The 16,194-nt window shown below is 46.8% G+C and overlaps 1 protein-coding gene across 4 annotated transcripts in view; it reads right to left on the reverse strand.

Moving 5' to 3' along the window:
- Nucleotides 1–15,952, reverse strand: part of VLDLR (very low density lipoprotein receptor) — a 31,665-nt gene extending 15,713 nt beyond the window's left edge. The window contains exons 1-3 of one of the 4 annotated variants that reach the window (XM_081236813.1): nt 15,544–15,952; nt 15,239–15,378; nt 2,671–2,790 (exon numbers count right to left, since the gene is read on the reverse strand). In XM_081236813.1, coding sequence (XP_081092939.1) covers nt 2,671–2,790; nt 15,239–15,320 — 202 coding nt within the window. In that variant the 5' untranslated portion in view covers nt 15,321–15,378; nt 15,544–15,952. The remainder of the gene's footprint in view (nt 1–2,670; nt 2,791–15,238; nt 15,379–15,543) is intronic. The other 3 variants (XM_081236812.1, XM_081236811.1, XM_081236810.1) reach the window with 3 other exon arrangements.
- Nucleotides 15,953–16,194: the final 242 nt, after the last annotated feature.

Consider the following 16,194-nt stretch of genomic DNA (forward strand, 5'->3'; position numbering starts at 1 on the left):
TGCCCGTGTGCCTATCCTTTCTACTTGAATCTCCAGTTTAAAACATTCTTCTCTAACGAATATTCTGTAATGGGAAATCAGCTAAAAGCCAACAATTTGCTGAAAAGATGAAAGGGACCACCTCAAGTCAGGGGTTTAAGCCAGGTACAGCACTCAGAGTTCAGAGTGTAGTAAACCAGACAGCCGCTCTGGGTTAGCCTCAGATATTGTTAATGGGGAGACACTGATTATAGTCAATTTCTAGAACTCAAGATGGGATGATCAATGATGATGATCTGAAAAGCATTATTTATCTCCTCAAATTGTGTAGCCAAGGGAACATGAAAGGCCATATGACTTTAGATTCATTCCTGCTTCTAAAATCACTGAAATACTCAAACACCAGTGTTAACAGTTTAAGTGATATCCAAGGCCCATCTTCTCCTGAGCATGCAGGAAGGTGCCAGAGGGTCTCAGAGTCAGTTATTGTAATTCACCCTGTGATACTCTTCAGAAGTTGCAAAAGAGAGAGTATGGAATGGTTGTAAAGAGACCTCATGAATTTAAGAAGTATAAGATGTTACAGGGATAGAAAAGACTGGTTATACTACAAAGTGAACAAGATACACAGGGTCAGATAGATTGCTAGGGTTCCTCTCTCTCCATTCTGAGCACAGACTGGGAGGGTAAAGATAGGCTGTTTGAACTGGGCCTTGAGAGATGGATAGAAGTTTAGATGTGCCACAGGGGAAGAGAACTACCAGTTCCATTCTTGGGGTATCCAAGTTACTGATGTATCAGTTCAGCCTAACGCTTGTAGAAGAATGAGTTACTAGGACTGATAGAACATGGCTTGCAGAATCCAAGCTGAAGTTGACTAAATATTCTAGTTGACATGCTTGAAAGAAAAGGCCCTGCTGAAATTGTAACCAAGTTCAACATCAAGAGGTTGGACAGGAAAAATAGGAATTGGCTTTGGAAGTTTTAAGTAATTGTGTAGCTTTTCCCTTCCATGGAGGAACATCTCAAAATAAGCATTCAGAACTTCCCCGACAAAAGCTCCCACTTTCCTTCTCTACCTTCATATCTGAGAGGCAGAGACGAATTCTGGCCAAGAATATATTTACTTTTTCCCACTTTGCGTGATCTTGATTGTAGGTACATCTACCTCCTTACCTCTTCCAAACCTTCCTGTTACGTGGCTAGAATTGATTTATGCAGAGACTATTTTAGGAAAAGCCAGTGATGACCCCTACAGTGACTCAGGTTAGTTTCTACTGAGGTAGTCAAATGGTAAAGTAAGACTTCGCACCATGGAGAGAATAATTACTCTCTAAAAAAAAAAAAACAAAAAAAACAAATGGGTTTTGCCAAATGTAGTTTAGCACAGAAGAATGGCTACTTACACCAAGAGAACAGTGGATAAAAGTGAGGTCCTTTAGTGAGAAAATTAGTGAGAGAATTATATCACACAGGTAACCCAGAAAGAGCATGGAACTCAATATCTTGTAGAATAGATTAAAACCTTAGTGTTAGAATGCAAATGATATAAATGTGTCACACTGGAGAACTATTCTTGGTCCTGAGACTGGAGATAAGCTGCTTTTCTGATATTGCAGCATGGGTTTACTCTGCTTCCAAATGAGCTGCTAATTTACATACTGGCATGCAGACATCCATGATACTGCTCTGAGAGCTCAAGCACAGGACTGTCTGCCAGTATGTTTATACTATAGCATTTTAGTAACGATGCATGAAGAAGTAGGTAAGGGCATAACAAGATGGCAGTTGATGAAATCTACATTTAGCTTCTATTTTTCTTCTGGATTTTTAGTTTGTATAGTGGACATCTTTATGTAACGTCTTTTAAAAGGCAAATGACAATGTTATCACAGACATTCATGAACAACCTTATTTCAAGAGTTTTACAACACAGAACAAAGGGATCATAAAGCAAACTTCAGCGTGTATTCGAGGTACCTAAATGCCATCTTGACATGTAGTTCTCAGCTGTCCTGGCTTAATGAGAGGTTACATAGGTTGCAAAAACAGGCATTTCTCATAATGATCTTTTAATAGATGCTGATCAATGGGTATGATGGCGTATCCCTATTTTCTTGGGGGAGAGAATGTCTTTCATCTTGCCTAGTGCTTTAAAATCAGCATCTCGGTAGACAGGGAATTAAAAAAAGAATCCTTATCTGATCTTTGATCTGGGCTGGCTTATAGTTTGTATACCAGGAGTTAATTAATTCCTGAAATTGCAGGGGATTTCTTACTGTCCACGGCTTGCTTTTTGGGGATTGGAACCATTTGAGAATTAAAAAAAGAAAGTCTGTTCTAAGCAATCTTCTGTCTCTATTCCTGGTCCTCCCTTCCTTCCTCTAGCTTCCTATACCCAAATTTTGTCTGATCTAAGATCAACCGGGTCTATCATTTGAAAGGAACTCCACTGTATCTTCAAAATTCCATACTGAAGTCGCTAACTTGACATCAAACACTCGATCATATCCCTCCAGACCAGGAAGTATAGAATCTTTGGACTCGAGTTCAAAGCAGTTCTTAGGAGTGGATTCTATTTTTCAGAATCCCAATACATTTGTAGAAACTAAGATATAATATCATCATCTTTCTATACCATGCGTAAGTCCTAGTGAGGTGGCAGGTGAGACTGTCCAGCTCTTTACTCACCACAGTTCTTTTCGTCACTGCCATCAGCACAGTCTTCGTCCCCATCGCATTTCCACAGCAGCGTAATACAGCGGCCATTTGTGCACTGGAATTGGGAGGGTTCACATTTGGCTTTTCTTCCTAAAATCAGGAGGGAACACTTAGCTAAGCTGGGACACAAGGATGGTAAGTTAGAGATGCTGGTTACCTGAAACCCATGGATAGGAGTCCTCTTGGAGGGACAGCTGCAGACTCAGAGGCTATAACACTGTAGGGGCCAGAGCTGGATGGGCCTTGGGGCAGTGACTGACAGTAACTGAGTTCTTAGCTGGGCACACACCATCTGGATAAGACTAGATTCCCCAGCCTCTCTTGCAGGAGGCATAGCCATGGGACTAAGTTCCGGCTAATGGAATGTAAGCAGAAATGGTGTGTACAACTTCTGGGAAATACCCTCAAAGGCACAGGGAATCCAGTTTCCTTAATTTTATTCCTTTCTGGTTCCTGAAAACTAGGCACGGTGGCTGGAATAGTAATCTTGGGTCAATGGAGCCAGACAAAGATAGAAGGAATGTAGATTGCCCAGAGACTGCAGGTGGCAGGGCAGGGGATTCACCCGTGGACTCATTTCTCCCATTCCTTTAACTCATTTGTGTCGTTATAATCATGCAGCCAAATCCTAATCTTTTTTTTTTTTGTGGTACGCGGGCCTCTCACTGTTGTGGCCTCTCCTGTTGCGGAGCACAGGCTCCGGACGCGCAGGCTCAGCGGCCATGGCTCACGGGCCTAGCCGTTCCGCGGCATGTGGGATCTTCCCAGACCGGGGCACGAACCCGTGTCCCCTGCATCGGCAGGTGGACTCTCAACCACTGCGCCACCTGGGAAGCCCCCAAATCCTAATCTTTTAATGGCATTTCTTGTCCGCATTCTATACTGTTACTCATCAATGATGCTTCTATTACGAGCAAAGTAAAGGATATTTAGAAAAGGCGTGAGGTTTAATACATGGTTCCTCATCTCAGAATTTGAGGTCTAATTGGAAAAAGACGTGTTTACAAAATGACTCCAAGATAAGATAAAAAGCACGAAGAAGGTACAGTTAAGAGGTGAAGGGAGATCATTTTTTAATTTAATTTTTATTTTATATTATAGTTGAGCTACAATGTGTTAGTTTCAGGTGTACAGCAAAGTGATTCAGCTATACATATATATATCTCCATTCTTTTTCAGATTCTTTTCCCGATTCTTTTCCCACATAGGTTATTACAGAATATTGAGTAGAGTTCCCTGTGCTATACAGTGGGTCCTTGTTGATTATCTATTTTATACCTACTAGTGTGTATATGTTAATCCCAAACTCCTAATTTATCCCTCCCCCCACCTGCACCTTTCCCCTTTGGTAACCAGATGTTTATTTTTGAAGTCTGTGAGTCTGTTTCTGTTTTGTAAATAAGTTCATTTGTATCACTTTTTTAGATTCCACATATAAGTGACATCATACGATATTTGTCTTTCTCTGTCTAGCTTACTTCACTTAGTATGATAATCTCTAGGTCCATCCATGTTGCTGCAAATGGCATTATTACATTCATTTTATGGCTGAATAATATTCCATTGTATATATTCACCACATCTTTATCCATTCCTCTGTCGATGGACATTGAGGTTGCTTCCATGTCCTGGCTATTGTATACAGTGCTGCAATGAACATTGGGGTGCATGTATCTTTCTGAGTTATAGTTTTCTCCGGTATGTGCCCAGGAGTGGGATTGCTGGATCATATGGTAGATCTGTTTTTAATTTTTTTTAAGGAATAGCCATACTGTTCTCCATAGTGGCTGTACCAAGCTACATTCCCACCAACAGTGTAGGAGGGTTCCCTTTTCTCCACACCCAAAAGGAGGTCATTTTTAACTTAGTGATGTGAGAAAAACAAAGCAAGGTGGGAGCCACAGACCTGGATTCTATTTTTCTGAAACTCAGTTTTCCTATGCTCAGTGTATGAATATAATTCACATAATGGCATGAATGAATACTTGGAAGTAGGGCACTTAGTTTTTTTTGCCTGGAATGGGACAGCTGACATTCAGGTGTTTCCTATCATTAGCAGGTCTATCCTTCTGGAGGATGTAACTTCTTCGAGATAAAAGGCAAAGATCTGGTTGCTTACAGCAAATACACTGCAAATATTCGAGAAAAACAGTGGAGCCATATAGTTCATGCAGATTCCTTAGGGGGGTCTTCCCAGCAGAAAGCCTTGCGACTTCCTGTACCTTTCAGCATCTGCAGCTGTGGCATGTGGGCGTAAGAACAGATGCTACAGTGACAAGCACAGACTGGAACTCTTGTGTCATGTACACAATGCTCTAGTTGGCATCCGTACTATCAGCTACTCCCCACTGTCTGGGAACATTCTATACTGTGTGGCTAATTCCCAGGGAGATTAAAATTTGGTCCGTTTACCATATGGGTGTGTGGTTACTTAGGTACTAAATGTACTCATTTAAAAACTATATGTACCACTCTGCCCGCAAGAGTGTAGTTAAGCTAGGACCCAGATACAAAGCAGGATGAATCAATGGCACTTCCTATCTGTGGTTCATTTTTTATTTTATTTTATTTTTTATAATTATTATTAGTTTTTTGGCCACACCACGTGGCTTGCAGGATCTTAGTTCCCCGACCAGGGACTGAACCCAGCCTCCAGCAGTGAAAGTGCTGAGTCCTAACCACTGGACCACCAGGAAATCCACCCACGCGCCCCACCCCCACCCCTGGCATTTAAAAAAATTTACCATGTTAACCATTTTTATTTATTTATTTATTTGGTCGTGCTGCGTGGCTTGAGGGATGTTCCCCAACCAGGGACTGAACCCGGGCCATGGCAGTGAAAGCCTGGAATCCTAACCACTAGGCCACCAGGGAACTCCTCTTCCTACCTGTATTTCATACTATTCATCCAATCCACAAATATTTTATTGGGCACAGAAGGGGGAACAAGGAGAGGGTAGAGGCTGTCAGGAAGCATCGCACGCTAGCTTTTATACTGCGAAACCAAGTATGAAGTGCCTGGCTGCCTCTCACCCTCCCCCTTTTATCACTGGAGTCTCAAGATAGTCTTAATATTCTCAATGCTGGGGCTATCTGTTCCAGGGCCCACTGGCTGTAGTTCTTTATCCCCACGACCTCTGACTGTTGTAGGAGTGGTAAGAATCTACTTAGAGTACTTTACTTGGAAAGTAAAAAAAGAACAATTTATGATAGTCAGAGAACAGAAATATACATATACTTGGAAAGAAAAGTCAGGTTGCAATTAGAATACCTTTTTACAAGGTGTTAGTTACCAAAGGTTTTAGCTCTTTGGTCAAAATGAGACAAAAACATCGATGTTGATATCTATGCTGTCAAAAAGGTAACCATATAATCCAACTTGGACAGGGACTTAAAAGTAGGCGTCAGATGATGGTTTTCCACTTGGGGTTAGGTTACCTGGCAGATCTCTTTAACAATGAGCCTTGATTGTAACTACAGATTTTATAGACACTCAAGCTGGCCTGGGATTAAATATGGGCGAACAATAGCCTAAGGCTGGTGTTTAGTCCACTATCACCTTAAGGAAGCTCTCTGAATGGAACTGTAACATACAGGCAATCAACAGTAATAAATGCTGGGTTAAAATCCCAGTAATGCTGCTTTAAGAGTCGCTGTTGAGTGGGCTCAGGACAGACACAGGCATTTCCTTAGTGTTTATTCCAATATCTCAAGACAAAAAGGAGTTTAATTTCTACCTCTTATCTCAGACGTTTCCACTTCACCCAAGCTTCTGCCCGAGGGTCATAAAGCTGTGTTTTTACCATGACACACACGGCTCTCCATTAAGAAAGGAGAACAATGGCGTTAGGACTGGAGTAGCTGCTAACCAACCATCCCTGCTTCTTTAAAAGAGGAGAGTGGTGGGAGTGGGGGTGGGTAAAGCTAGCTGGCTTTATAAAGGGCTCTTTCTTTAAAGAGAAGAGAAGAAAGATCCTAAGCTCTATGGCCGCGCCTCGGTTTCTTAAGTTTCCTAAGCACCTTGTTTTGAAAGATTGCTCCTGGGTAGAAGGGACTCCCTGGTTCTGTTTAATTCCCTGCATCGTGCAAAGCGGGGAGAGCTCAGCCACCTGATTGCAGCATGGTGAGTTTTGTGCCCAAGTTTCAGGAAGATTCTCCCTTTACACCTGTGGCGCCTACCTGGGAATGCTGCCGTACAGAGCTCCAAAAGAATCGAAAACACCAGACGAGTTAAGCTTTAGGTTTGCAAAGCTTTGGGGGATTACAGGATTGTAGGCCTGTAGTCTATTTCCATCCATGACAGTTAAGTCTCAAGTTCAGCATCATACTTTCATAAAGAGAACAGGGTGAGCTTGAAATGATCGACACCCAAGGTCCTTTCAGTGCTTAGGCTAAGCTAAAGCCAATGATGCCTCAGAAAATAAATTACAAGTAGAAGCGCTCGGCATCCTACAACCCAGGGTCTATCTGCTCAGAAAGGTGAAAAGTCGGAGTCAGTGTGATTTTTAGTGGGTTCCTCAAAGTCACAGGGTAACCTGGGTACTCCGCCTGTTTCCACCAGCGTTTCCTTTCAGCATTGGAGTTCTGTGTAAGAATTTGAAAAGGGTTCCATAACTTTAAGAAATCAAATGGTTGGACTAGATCTGAGTTTCCTTTCAGCTCTAATACTTAGGATGAATACCCCTACCCCTTTGGGCCAGGGGGTTGGAAGTCACTTGTACCTAGTCGCCTACACGGCCATTTACACTTGTAACGAAAGACTGAATGCCCAGAAGAGTTGAAGATTTCCTCACTAATTCTGCGCTTACACAGTTGATATCAGACTCTGCAAACTTATTTCAAGGCGCCCATGTCCCAGGAGCCTTGCTTACCTAAATAGTTAACGCTGCTACCCAGACATGTTGGCAGTTCACTGGCTCCAAGCCACTCAGGGGTTTTAATGCATTTAGAAGTCAGCCTGCCGTTGTTGTCTAATTGTCCCTGCAAGGGTTAACATGGAAGAACAGTAGGTAAGCTTCGGTTAAAAAAAACACAAAAACTGCATAGATCTTACAGTAAATACCAAGCCTTCCAAGTGGGCTACGAAGTTCCCTGTAGGGCTCCGAGTGGCACCTTTGCAGGAGTGCTCCAGAAGGGATGCCCACAGTAAGGAGACGTTTCTGCGTGTCAGGCTCAGACATGAACTTCAGCCTGCCCAGAGGGGCTGCGGCTGCCATGCTGCTGGGACTAGCAAGGCCAAGTGTTCACATCTTTCACAGCCCTCCCATTTGCTCGAGTGTACGTCTGTTATCATCTCCTGGAACTTTCTTCAGTCCATTTGTTTTGGCACTTCTGGGTCTGCCAAGGGCATTTATTTTTAGTCCAGCTCGTTCCTGCCGCTTGCCACTTGAACGCCAATCTTTCTATTCATAGGCTAAAACTCCTTTTAGGACAAGCAGCTTTTCAAGTCAGCAAAGAAGTTTTGCTACAAGGGAAGAAGGTTAGTAAGAGGAACCGAGGAAGAGGAACTGAGCTGTATTCGGGCCTTACAGACAGCCTCTGAAGCCTTGTGAGAACCAGGCGGGGGCCAGCGAAAAACTGGGAAATACTTGGGTTAATCCTTCTGATTCACTCAATCCTACGGTTCAATTGTCAGTTTTCCCATTTACGTTAGAGTGAGATGATCTTGAGAATCATGGATAAATAACTTAATTTTTATTCTTAGCCAAACACTGTTCTAAGACCTCAGTCTCTTAATTGAGTTAATTCTCAATCCTACACAGTCAGCGCTACTGTTCCCCTTTTACATACCAGGGAACCTGTTCGGGGAAGGGAGGACAGTATTTGCCCAAGATCACCTGGGGCAGAACTAGGATTTGAACTCAGGCAGTCTGGCTCCAGATACCATGTGATTGAGCACGCATACCAACTAGAGCACTTGACTCAGGACCACTTCCTTCCAGAATATTCTGCTGACTTGTGATGTGGGTAGTAGTGTCAGTTTAAATTAATCCAGAATTAGGTACTATCACTTGTCAGGATGTCACTGTCCTAACAGAGCCTTATTGTTGAGATAGAGCCTACCCTCCCGTCCCCATTTTGATTTTTAAAAAACGCTGCCTCAGTATCCCTAGCAGGTCTTTTCCCAGAAGGACTATAATGCTTGGTTTTCTTGTCTAGAAAGAGCTAAGGCCCTCCTGATGTATTTGGGAAGTTATTAGTTTTGTGGGTGGTAAAAGTCAGTGGTTCTCAAGATCAAGTTTGTATCAGAAGCCCCTGAAGGACTTATTAAAACCCAATGCTGCCCCCTCACCAGAGATTCTGACTTTGTAGGTCGGGCACGGGGCCCAAGTTTGCATTTCTGTTGAGTTCCCGGAGGCTGTTGACCTTGCTGGTCCCTGACCACACTTTGAAACCACTGCGGGAAGGTTAGGAGGCTAAGATTCTACCCGCAATGCGGGTGACTACTTCATTCTCAGGGTTGGACTCTATAGTACTCACCCCATAAGTCGTGTGCATCACTGGATGGACATAGGTGACAACTGCCAATCTAACAACAGAGATTATGACGACAAACTTTGTGCCATTAGGTAAAATCTACTTGGATATCTTTTTTTTTTTTTTTTTTGCGGTACGCGGGCCTCTCACTGTTGTGGCCTCTCCCGTCGCGGAGCACAGGCTCCGGACGTGCAGGCTCAGCGGCCATGGCTCACGGGCCCAGCCGCTCCGTGGCATGTGGGATCCTCCCGGACCGGGGCACGAACCCGTGTCCCCTGCATCGGCAGGCGGACTCTCAACCACTGCGCCACCAGGGAAACCCTACTTGGATATCTTAATAGGCATACACGGTAAAGAGGTTCTTCTAAAATCTGTCTTCCCATCCCCATGAGCCTGATCTTTGACCCACCACTTACTCTAAATCAGTAGTCCAACAGTGAGCCTAGATTCTTCTCCCCTGACATTTTGCCATCAAGTCCTGGGCATGTCCAAGCACTCATCTCTCACTTGATCTAAATTTCTCTCTTGTTCCTCTGCCTCCAGGCTGCCACGTTCTCTATCCACATCAAGACGGTGAATCAGGCAGCCAAGAATGGCCCAGAGTGCCACGGATGGGATCACTTGCAGGCTTCTCACGGGCTCTAGGATTGAGTCTAGTTTCCTACCCATTTCCCCCAGCTTCTCCCTATCGCTTACCACCTGTTCAAATGTCATCCTTGAACGAGGCCCTCAGTTGCTTTCTTGACCAATTAGGTGTGGTCTCACTGTCTCCTGTGCCTGTCACAGAGCTGTCACGTACTGAGATGTGCTCACCTACGTGTTTCCATCTCTACAAACGGAGATCCCCTATGGCAGGGCCTGGAATGTGTCTTTGTAAGTTGGGACCAGGTGCCTGACGTCTAAAAATTTTTTAGGCACTAGCGAGTATTCCCCAATGCATCCGTTGATTTGTTAGTTCACTAATAGAGTTGGTCTGAACTACAGATTTTTTTCCCAAAGCATTCTTCCCAGGTTTCCTGAACTTGAAACCAAGTATGAGCAGTTGTTTCCCTAGTTAGCACACTTTGAAAGACTCTTAGGTGACAAAGGCCACAGTTCTCAGTGCCTAGGAGGGTACTTTGACCTCATCTTCAGAAACTTTATCATTTAAAAACAGAGCACTTTCCTGCACTTATATATCAGAACGAGTGTGTCAGTGTGGGTACGTCAGCCTCGTTTCCACGTGAGGAGAGAGGTTCCAGCACGCAGGGAAAGTTCGCAGTGGCTCACTGGTAAAGTTAGAAATTTCAGGGCTTTTACCTCTGACGGATTTTTGGTAACATTGGCAGCCATCCATGGCTGACTGAGTGCTATCACCTTTGTAGGATCATCTGCAGAGATGGACTAATTCCTGGCTTTGTCACATGACAGTCTTAAGTTCTCGGTGATTTTTGAGAAATCTTCATAAGCTGTAACCCACGTGGCGTGTGGGACCTCCAGCAATCTTCAGCTGCTACCTGCCTCTTGTATGATTAAGTCTTGACCACTGGGTCTGCTCGCTCCCATCCAGAGCTTCTGTTCCAGCCTGTCTTTGGATCACTGATTTCCTGGTTTGACTTCCCCACTATACTAAATGCCATGAAGGAAGAGCCCAACTTCTTGGTCACTGTGTCGCCTATGCCTGGTGCTATATGGCATGTGGTGGGCACTCAGTAAATGGAAGTCAAGTGGTTTTGAGCAGAGGTTCAAAGGATGCTGGCATCAAGCTACCACCTACTTAGGGAACCTACAGATCAGTTAGTAGCTCAGACCTTGGAAAGGTATCTTAAGAAAACTAAAGATTAGAGGCAGTCTACAAAAGAACTTATTTACTCATAGTATCTGGGGGAACAATTATAACACACGAAGTAACTTGCAAATGTTGTCTATCACCAAGGATTTTATTGCCTCCCTTGTTTGGCAAATTACAGGCCCCACCCGATAGCCCACCCCTCCCCCTCCCACAACCATGGTCCTGTCTTATAGTTTCTGCCCCCGAAGTTCTCTCTTAAACACAGGGCCATGAATGCCCTGTCCCTGCTCCGCCCACCCATGCAGCATCTTTAAAATACAAAGTGGGCAAAGGATCTCTAAGCAGGTATTAAGCCACTTCTAGCAGAATCGCTGTATTTATTCTCACAGCACCTGGCAGGCATTCTCTTGTTAATTTAGAGCCCCCATATAGCCATCAGGCCCAAACTTTTCTAGGAAACTTCGCATGAAGGGAAACATGTGCTAAGTTTTAAGGTATCACCTGCCATCTCATTTAGTCCCTGAAGTGCATCTAGTGTATCTAACTAGGCACTGTTAACAATGTTTAGAATTTTTATTGAAAGCCAAGAGAAAAGCTTAGCAGAGACTCCAATTTGGACTGAAAAAATGCACAGAGGTAACTGTCATTTACAGAGCCAGATTCTCCTAGAGCTAAGTCATTCCTCTGTCTTTAAGTCCTACGAAAAGCTATCAGTCTTCAGGTTTCCTAGCCAACAACTCTTTAGGTGGGCCAAGAAACTGCCCCTGGACCACTTACTTCTGCTCAACAGGTACATCTCATCCATCTCTGCCCAAGGTATTCTTGGACTCTTTCTCTTGAAAGCAGTCTCCGTGCTGTGGCCTAAGCACAGACGGGAACAAACGAAGCAATTTTGAGTCTATCACCTAACCACCTGGAGAGCAGCCGTATTAGCCCACCCTGAGAAATGCTTCTAAGGCAGGAACTTTTATCATAAGCTGCATTATGGACCTTATCATAGTCCTTTGAGGGATTTAATTTTTTATAGACTAGTAATGTGGAGGTGGCTTTCCAAAGAAAGGTCAGTATCCAAAGTAAATTTAATTATGACTTGAAATTGTATAGATGACTGCCAAAATTTGATCACTATTCCCTCTAGAGAGGGACAACTTTATTCACATTCTGTAAGAACTAGAAAATGGTCTAAATAGCTAATATCTATATTTCTATGCGGTGCGCCACGTCTTCTGGTCTCTGGACCAAAACCCGAAGCCATACGGCTGGGGGCTATCTGTTCCCTTGATCTTATGGTTGTGCTCTCCTCTAGGAGTTCTTGCTAAGTCTGATCAGTTTGACATTCCTCCTGGAACAGAAGGGGCTTGTGACTATTTTTCACCTCTTCTAGAATTGTAGCAAAACTACTCAAGTGAGATTGAGTTTATGGGTATCCAATTTTATAAAAGGCAGAAGCATTTCTTTTGAGCATGGAGGCTGCTATAATTAAAATATACAGTATGGTTATATTGAAGTCCTAACATTTGGCAGCTCTACTGAACTTGGCCTTTATACATGCTTTAGGTATCTAGGGACTCCAAACAATTCGAGCAAAGAACCAAAATGAGCCAGGGCAGGTACATAGCTAAAGGCAGGTACCCCCCTTTAAAGAGGAGCATGCTCACATGCTCATTCTTTGATCTAGATGAGGATTATGATTATTGCCCTATCTCCTCTTGGTGCTATCTGGATAAGTCAGGTTTATTTTCCCCCTGCCCTCCGGTCTCCTATCCCTCCAGGTACTGCCAATTTCACCAACCCACTCCCCACAAGAGGAGAAGTTCCGTTGACTCTTTCGTTGGTGGTTAGCCATATCTGAATAGCTCTCACAAAACCCTGGTTCTTCTAGGCTCTGGCCTTAATGAATATATGGCACCCCAGATCCTAATCTTGACTACCTAGGCTGGAGGAAAATGTCCTAGAACTCCCAGGGATTTTTTTCCATCAGGTATGCTCCATTACTGAATTTTAATTTCTCTTGTTAGCCTGACTTCAGTTCCTTGGCAGTCTTAAAGCACACATGCCCTGTCCTAGAGTATTTTAGACCAGCATCATGCATGTGTATGGGCAGAGTGTAGAAGACCAGGGCCAGAGAGTCAGTCCATATGCCTTGGGGCTTTGAACTTCAGACAGGAGCCAGCCTGGGTTAGCTTAGGGTCAATACCTGCCTCAGCCAACCCCAAATTTCCTCCAGCTCAGAAAGGATGTGTCTCCTTTCCTTCGAAGAATTTAAGTCTTACATGGGCTTCTATTTTCCACTGTTCATGGCATGTCACATATTTCACATGTGACCTAGGGGAGCAAAAGGGAGGCTCATCTACCTGATACAAGGTGAACATATGGCTTCAACTAACTCATTTCGACAATTTAGGTGCATTCATAGCGTTCTATAGGATAAAGTTAACCTCCAATGGAAAGTTATTATACATTAAATTAAAAGAATATGAAAAGAACGCAGCAAAAACGAATCTTCTCTCCCACCTTCCTGGACAGTCATCAGTGGTTTCTGGTATATCTTAGTCTTTTGAAATGATATGAAAGGTGTAATGTAAGTCATGGCACTATTCTGAGAAATCGTTTAATAAGTTAGTATTGCTCAACCATTAATGATTAATGTTAGAGTCTGAAAACGTTTCAGGGTTTTTCCAATCTCTTAGTTTGGTTACACATCAGGGGCCATCTTCACTAGACACTCGCCTTTCTTCAAGGAGTCCAGGCAGGGGAAAGCAATTGAGAGAATAGTCCATTGGAGACTGTCCGTTTTTCACGTTCCCTTAAAGATAACATTTCTCAGGCTGCTACATTACGAGCCCGCGGAGCCACGTGACCAACCTAAACGTGATCGGGCTGCCAGCCAATCGCAGAGCGCAGAAAAGCCCGTCCCAGCTTCTCACGCTCTGGACAGTCAGAACCTAAGGGCAGGGGGCATTCGGAGACTCAAACCCCGCCCCCCCCAAGTATTGCTTGAGGGGCTGCTTGACCACACATTAAAGTTCGCTCTCACTTCAGGAGACACGTGACTGCAGGCAAGCGGGTCTCCCAAGCCACCGGGCGACAGGAGCTAGGGACTCTGGAGTGGGTACTTAGGACGGGGGCAGTTTTCCATCCCATTTCCCCAGAGCTGGCGAGCCAGCCCCTTGGTGTCATGTCGAGATCACTTCAGGGACCTGCCAGGATTCTCACCGAATCCTCTTAGAAGGGCTTCTTGTCGCCTGCCTGAGAAAGTTGTGCGGCCCCAAGTGAGAGAGTGGCTGAGGACAGGGCTCCCAGGCCCAGTGCCGCACACCGTGGGGATCCGACAGTAGTCCCCACCGCCCTCCCCAACAAGCCACAGTCACACACACCAGCTCTCCCAGCTCTCGTGCTACTCCCTTTGATCTACTGGTTAGAATGAAGGCTAATTATACAGTCACCAGATTAGGACCCAATTCCTCTCGAGGAAATCTCACCGGGAACGAGGCTCAGCAAACTAACCTGATTAAGTCTTCGTTCCACTCCCCTCCCCCGTTCAGCTATCCTGGAGACCCGAGAGGTTTACAAACACTCCCCGGAGAGCGGAGAAACATCTAGAGGTGAGTCCTATTTCAAACCTCACTCTTCCTCTAACCCGCACTACACAGAGACTGCCCGGCGCCTGGGGAGTCGCAGTCCGGGTGCGCAGGCTGCGCACTTCTAGTCTCTCGGCGGAGACTCCCGGCGGCAGCCCACCGAACGTGCGGGTTCCTCAGCGCCGCGGGGAACCCCAGTCCCGGTCGGCACCCGGCGCCCCGCATCGCCGGAGGCGCCCTTCCTCACCCACCACCCGCTCCCACCCTCCGTGAAGTCCGAGGGGGCGCTCCGGGGGCTGCCGCGCACGTCCCGGCCCACCCGGCCCTCTGCCTCCTTCCTAACACTCCGCCTGGCAGAAGACACACAACCATTGTTCAACGGCTCAGAAGCCCATATTCCCCATCCCCGGCCAAGCGGAGTGAAAAACGAGGCAAAGCACAGGTTTTAGGGGAGGGAGTGTAAGGGAATGAAGACTAGTTCGGGCAAGGCTTTAGGACACCCCAAATCTCACTATCCCCCCAGCCTGGCTCCCGGGAGCCGCGGTGCTGACAGCTCAGAGGCGCCACCAGGGTGGGGAGGGAGAGAAGGCGACGAGAGTGGAGAGGAGCCTCCTAGGAGGGGGGTGGGCAAAAGGAGACCCGCGCCTCGGGGCCCCCTGGCGCCCCGGCTGGGTCCGGGCAGGCCGCGGAGGGGCGCGTCCTCACTCACCCGCTCCGGTGGTGCTGCTCTCCCGGGGCGCCCAGCACAGCGCGAGCAGCAGCCAGAGCGCCCAGCGCGCGGACGTGCCCATGGTGCCCGTCTGGATGGTGCCGCCGCCGCCGCTCGCTCCGCACAACAAGTTACCAGCCCTTCGGAAAGGAGGAAGGAGGTGGGGGCGGGGAGGGAGAAGGGGGAAGGGGAGGAGGGGAAGGAGTTCGAAGGGGGGGAAAGGGAGCAGGGAAGAAGAGGCGCGCCCCCTCCCCTACAACTTGCACAATCTACCCCCCTACCAGCCAACCCACCCACCCACCTACCTCCCCGGGCTGCAGCGGTAGTGCAAGCCGAGCCCGCGGGCAGAAAATAATGCAGGCGCTGCAGAGGAGGGGAGGGAAGAGGAGGGGAGAAAGGGAGAGGGGGTGGGGAGCCGAGAGCGGAGAAGACAGAAGAGAGAGGAGCCGGCCGCGGAGCACCCACCCAGGCGGCCGCTGGAGCGCGGGGTGAGGAGCGAGGAGGGGGCAGGAGGGGGAGTGGTCAGCGGGGGGGGCGGGCGCGGCGGCTTCAGCCCTCCTTCCCCACCCTCGACGCGCTCCTCTTATAAGCTCGGGGCAGCCAGGTTCCTGCGCCGGGGGTGTGTGAGTGTGCGTGCGAGTATGAGCGTGAGTGGCCGTGGCCGTGGCCGCCGCTGCCACCCGGAGTGCTCCCGGGGCCCAGCTGCTCCGCGCGTCCGCCCGGGGCTCACGGGGGCCCGGGGCGGCCGCTGGTTGGCTCGCGCGCCGCCCTCGCCTCCAATCCCCGGTGCCTGCCCTAATTTCCTGATCTAGGGAACCTGCCGCCGCAGCAGCTGTGCGCTCCCTACAGTCATTACTGTACCTTCCCGGCAGCCGCCAACAGTAACAGCAGCAGCAGCAGCAGCAGCAGCAGCAGCAGTAGTAGTAGTTAGCACTGATGCAACTACGGAGGCTATT

This window comes from Mesoplodon bidens (genome assembly GCF_964165515.1).
Source record: "Mesoplodon bidens genome assembly, chromosome: 6".
Taxonomy (NCBI): Eukaryota; Metazoa; Chordata; class Mammalia; order Artiodactyla; family Ziphiidae; genus Mesoplodon; species Mesoplodon bidens.